The following is a 5,144-nucleotide window of genomic DNA, read 5'->3' as shown; positions in this document are numbered from 1 at the left end:
TATATCCCACAGAATAGTGCATTAAGTGGTGGAGAAGGCAATGGCTTATTATTCATGGAATCCACAGATCTTCCTCAAATCAAACCTGGCAGTTTCACACGGCTTCTGCGAGCCCTAAATTTCACACGGATAAGTGTCACTACACAAAGTAGGGCATCAAATGACATTTGTTTCTCTTTGTCTCAGAATGATTACAGGAAGTTATCTATGCAATGCAAGGACTTTGTTGTGGGTGTGCTGGATCTCTGCAGGGATACGGAAGAAGTAGAAGCTATTCTGAATGGAGATGTGAACATACAAGTCTGCTCTGAGCATCATCGCCCAAGCCTGAGCAGAATTAAGCTTGCCATTAAATATGAAGTCAAAAAGGTAAGATTTCCCTTGAGCTACTTTGTCAATACAGATGCATTTTTCAAGCCAGATCCTGCTTTCCTTGGAATCAGTGGTTGAACCCCACCCCCGTGACCATGTTTAACCCCTGAAAGTGAACATTTCCATGGACTTATGTGTATTCCTTGTACATTTGAATGGAAACGTTTATTTGAAAATGATTATTATGCTGCTGATTTTAAAATGAAGAAGGGAGGAATGTCCAGGCATTCAACAGACTTGTAATATTGTGTAGTGCCCCAAAGGTAGGTCACCGGTATGGATATGGTAATTTTTGTAGCGACTAAAAGTCATGGCTGCTGCCAGTTTCTTGCCTCGATGAAATAAATTGTTCATGTACATCTGGGTGTTCAGAGGCAACATTTTTTTTTTTATTGATTTTTTTTTTCTGTTGAATTTTCATTGAAATCAATATGTTCCTATGCAGCGCTTCTATTTTGGAAAATAGGCATCTTTTAATGGGGGAGAACACATCCCATCAGTAAACCTGATCCACTTCTAAGTTTGACACAAGGACGTACTTGTCTCATAGGTATATCTGAAAGCACGTCACAGCTATGCAGACCTGAAGTTGCATGCACAAGACATCAGAGATGCATTCAGTGGTTCTCTCTCCAATTCTCTGATTCTTAGATTAACAGACCAAATTGTTATTACCTTATTTACTCAGTCCAGGACAAGGTTTCCCCACCTCTTCAGCACTGTGTGTGTGTATGGGAGGGGGAGATGAATTTAAGATGACCCCCCATAATTAGATCATCAAAATAATAATACATCAAATAATACATCAAAATAATAATACATCAAAATAATAACAGCGTTATATATTTTACATGTATAGATTCTAAGGGGGGGGATCTTAAATTCTGAGTCATTTTGGATTTGTGTAAGTATGGTAGTATTCTTGCCAGTTTGGGCTAGAAAATGTACACTTTTCCCACAACTGTGGCAGCTATGGTCACCATATCATAAATTAACTTCACTTCCTAGTAAAAAGGGAGCAGACATTTGGCGCACAGCTTTAAACCTTGATAAGTCATCCTACTTCCGCCTCAGAAAGCCAAGAGACACTATATACTAGTGGGAGTTATGGTTATAGCACCTCCTGCAGGCAGCCGGCCTGGGGAGATGGTGGTCCCTCCGTTCCTCCCGTACTGGTGCTCTGACTGTAAAGACCATCCCTAGAAGGCAAGAAGAGCGAGAAGAATGGTTTCCACTTCAGCAGGACTTTCGAAACGTTCTGGTTCGTGGAACCATGCTCTGGGAATGGGAATTTAGTCTGGCAAATACTGGGTCTGGGTGGTTCAGATTAATTACTCCTACAATGTGTTTTGATGGAAGTAGAGTTCCCGCAACTGGGCTGTAGAAGCAGTCCAATTTTTCAGCTAACATCTGCTCTCTCCTTCCCCTTATGAACCCGCCACCTGCTTCTTTCTGCCTCTCGACATCGCTGCTGTGTTGGCCAAAGAAAGTCTCTTCCTGTTACAAACACCATCGATTAAACAGAACCTTTCATTCTCGGAGCTAAAGCTTGCAGCTAGAAGCTCTCCGTTAAAATAAATTGCTTTCATAAGTGGTGCAGAGCTAGTCTGTATTATAGAAATGCGTGCACGGGTGGATCTTGGAAGGCAGCAGCCCATACTCAGAGCCCATCCTGGGTGAAATCCACTTCAACCTGTTGCATCATGTTCAGCCAGTTGAGCCAGTGCCAGCTCACTGACTTCTGCGGGCTGCTGTAACAGGGGAAAGAATTTGCTCTTTTAGAAACCCAAATGCCCTCATGCTGCATCATCAAAGCATGATGGATGGCAGGTTTATAAGGTGTTCACGAGACGCTCGTGAGAACTGCGGACACTTTGCTGAATGCTCAAAATCTCGCTTTCTTTCATTCTTTGTTTCTTCTTGTAAGATCTGTAGTCGTCCTGTTGGCACTGGGAGCTTCGAAACCCCAGGCTTGTCTCAACCCAGCCGAACGGCTGTGTCAGTTATTGCGTGACTTTCAGCCTATGCTTTGCATCAGCTCTTTAGCTAGCTCATTTGAAAAGACACATCTCTAGTGACTGTGTTACTTCAGAAGGCATGACCAACTGCTTCCTATTGACTCGTCTCTTTTCTAGTGGCAGGCACATCCAAAAAAATGGGCTGTTTTGTGTTGCATGAAGCAAAGTCTGTCATTTTTCTTAATGTAACAACATGCATTCAGCAAAAACCAGTTTCCTTTCAGATCAGGCTATTCTCTTGAACATGTTTAATAACTACTAGGCTAAGTGCAAGAAGTGTAACGGCTGTCCTTGGTAAATCTCCTCCTGGGCCTTTCTCCAGCGGCTTGTAGAACATGCTTTCCAGAAGGCAATGCATATCTAAACAAAGTTGGGCATTTAAGAGATAATTGTAAACCATGATAGCTCCACGCCTGGGAGGCAGAGAGGTATGGAGATAAACATAAATAGCTTTGGTTATTGGCAGTGACTTATGATAAGAGACTGATATTTCTCATACACTACTGGCTTGCTAAACAAATGAGCAACTTGATAGATAAATATTCTGTGATGGTACTACACGGATAACGATTGCCCAGAGTGGAAACATATACAGAGGTATGGATTTCATGTATGTTTTAAGGGAGATGTGTGTGCACACAAACTCATGGACAGATTGCTAAAATGATGTCAATTTGGAGTAATGCCCTCGAAGCCAATGTGTTTAGATGGATGCAAGTCAGGTCAGGATCCAGCCCCCAAAATATTTAAGGGCAGCTTCAAGAAGGAGCACTTGATGACCTCCTCACCCAGAACACCAAAATCTTTAGCCTTACCAGTGGGGCAAGCTTGCCACCTGGCTGATTTATCCCTGCGTTGTTCTTGCCCCAGTCAAATTACAGGGGCCAATTGTCTTCTGAGTTATAGGATAGTTGGCTCCTACCTGGGCTGCTGCAGGAGAACCAGAAATTATCAGCTTTCGTCTATGGTCTGGTCATGAAATGCCCACGTGTATACACGGCCAAAGGGGAATCCCTGTTGTCAAGGTGCGTAATATTTCAGCAGTTTTAGTCTGGCTGAATGGCACTACCATTGGAAAACTCATTATTCAGACTCCTACCCAGCAGCTACCCAGGCATGCTGTTTGCTACTAGAAAATTGTGTCTCCCGACTCCCACGAAGCCTTCTGTTTCCAACATCCTGGGCCAAAGTCTGCACTGGTTTATACCCTATGCAAACCTTCATTGTTGCCCTCTTATTCGCCAATAAAATGCTGCAAAGGAACCTGGCGTTTATATGACACAAAAAAATACAGGATAGGTCAGATCCTGCTAGAAATTCATGTTGTGTCATGTGACTTTCCTAGAGTCACGTTTATTTATACAGTTGATGATCTGCCCTGTTAAAATTAGCACACTGAAATGTGTGCTGATGGTTTTGTATTCTCCAGCTCGCCTGGCTATATGCATTAGTGAGAAATAAATATATTTTTACCTGGGTCCACATAGATAAGGAGAGAGCCTGAATGATTTCATACTCTGCATTTTCAATGGATAAGGATCTTTGCTACTGAAACATCCCTTAGGGAACTAAATATGGAATGGCACAATGAAACTTAATACAAAATATCACAATTTCTTTCTTTTTCATTGAATCAGAGTTTCTACAGTAAATACTCAGGGATTCAGAGTTTTAATAAATATTTGATATTTAATCTTATTCAACCATTACATTTTCCATTACCATGTTTTTATTAGCCATGCTCCTGCCTAAAGTAGATTTTTCTTGCTGAAAATTCTAATTTATAGATATTTTTTTCCATATAAAATTTTCATTTTTATGGGCAATCTTTATTTAGTGCTTGTTGCTTAATTTTTTCCAGGCACTGTTTACCATCTCCTCCTTTCTGTAGTCTGGAAAATGCCAACTGTTCCTATAATAAAGCAGAACAGTAGGCCTGTTTCCAGGACTTCACTTCACATTTAGGGTGTAGACTGATATAACACTTAAAATGTTCTAAATAAACGTTTAAACCCCAAAGGTCTCGACATAAGTGCCAGTTAAGATCAGCAAAAGCTTCCTGGAATGCTTCAAAACTACCCCAGAAAAATCAAGTACTATTTTGAACCAGTCCTCCCCAACAGTTCTCATCATGGGGTCCAGGCCACCCCTACCCTGACCCCCCTACACTGTACACCTGTCCATCCAGTCACGTAGCACCAGATAAATGTTGTAAAGTTCTTTATTAAACATAATCCATCACTTTTAATTATTTTTTCTTGATAAGGGAGAGAATTAATTGCATTTGGGGATTATGACCTCTTCCCCTTTCTTGGCAGCCAGCCAAATTGGGTCTTTCTGCCCCTCTAGCTGAATCCTGGGGAAACTCCAGGATTGGGAAGGCTTGATGGTCTGGATACTCTGTGACCCAGTGGTGGCATTTTGGCAGCAGTGTCATCCTTAGAAGGTGACTTCTCTACTTGGAACCCTTAGCAGTGTATATGTGAATATTTCTGTCCTGGGACAAATGGAAACCAGGTCCCAATCAGTGATATCCTTGGAGCAGGTTAAGTTTGAAATCTGTCCATGACCTTAGAAAAACTTTCATAGATTTCATAGCCATTAGGGCTGGAAGGGACCTCGGGAGATCATCGAGTTCAGCCCCCTGCCCAAAGGGCAGGAAGTCAGCTGGTGTTATAGGATCCCAGCAAGATAAGCATCCAATTTACTCTTGAAGGTGTTCAATGTAGGTGCTTGAACCACCTCCGCTGGCAG

General features: G+C 42.0%; 1 protein-coding gene across 2 annotated transcripts in view; it reads left to right on the top strand.

Moving 5' to 3' along the window:
- TRPC7 (transient receptor potential cation channel subfamily C member 7) overlaps nt 1-5,144 on the top strand; it is a 119,192-nt gene that overhangs the window by 40,549 nt on the left and 73,499 nt on the right. For both annotated transcript variants that reach the window (XM_019535132.1, XM_019535131.1), the window contains exon 2: nt 187-369. In XM_019535132.1, the coding sequence (XP_019390677.1) occupies nt 187-369 (183 nt within the window). The remainder of the gene's footprint in view (nt 1-186; nt 370-5,144) is intronic.

The sequence above is a fragment of the Crocodylus porosus genome, unplaced genomic scaffold (genome assembly GCF_001723895.1).
Source record: "Crocodylus porosus isolate Cpor-Errol unplaced genomic scaffold, CroPor_comp1, whole genome shotgun sequence".
In the NCBI taxonomy this organism is placed as follows: domain Eukaryota; kingdom Metazoa; phylum Chordata; order Crocodylia; family Crocodylidae; genus Crocodylus; species Crocodylus porosus.
The sequence above is the reverse complement of the archived record's forward strand: the minus strand, read 5'-3'. Positions and strand labels throughout refer to the sequence as shown.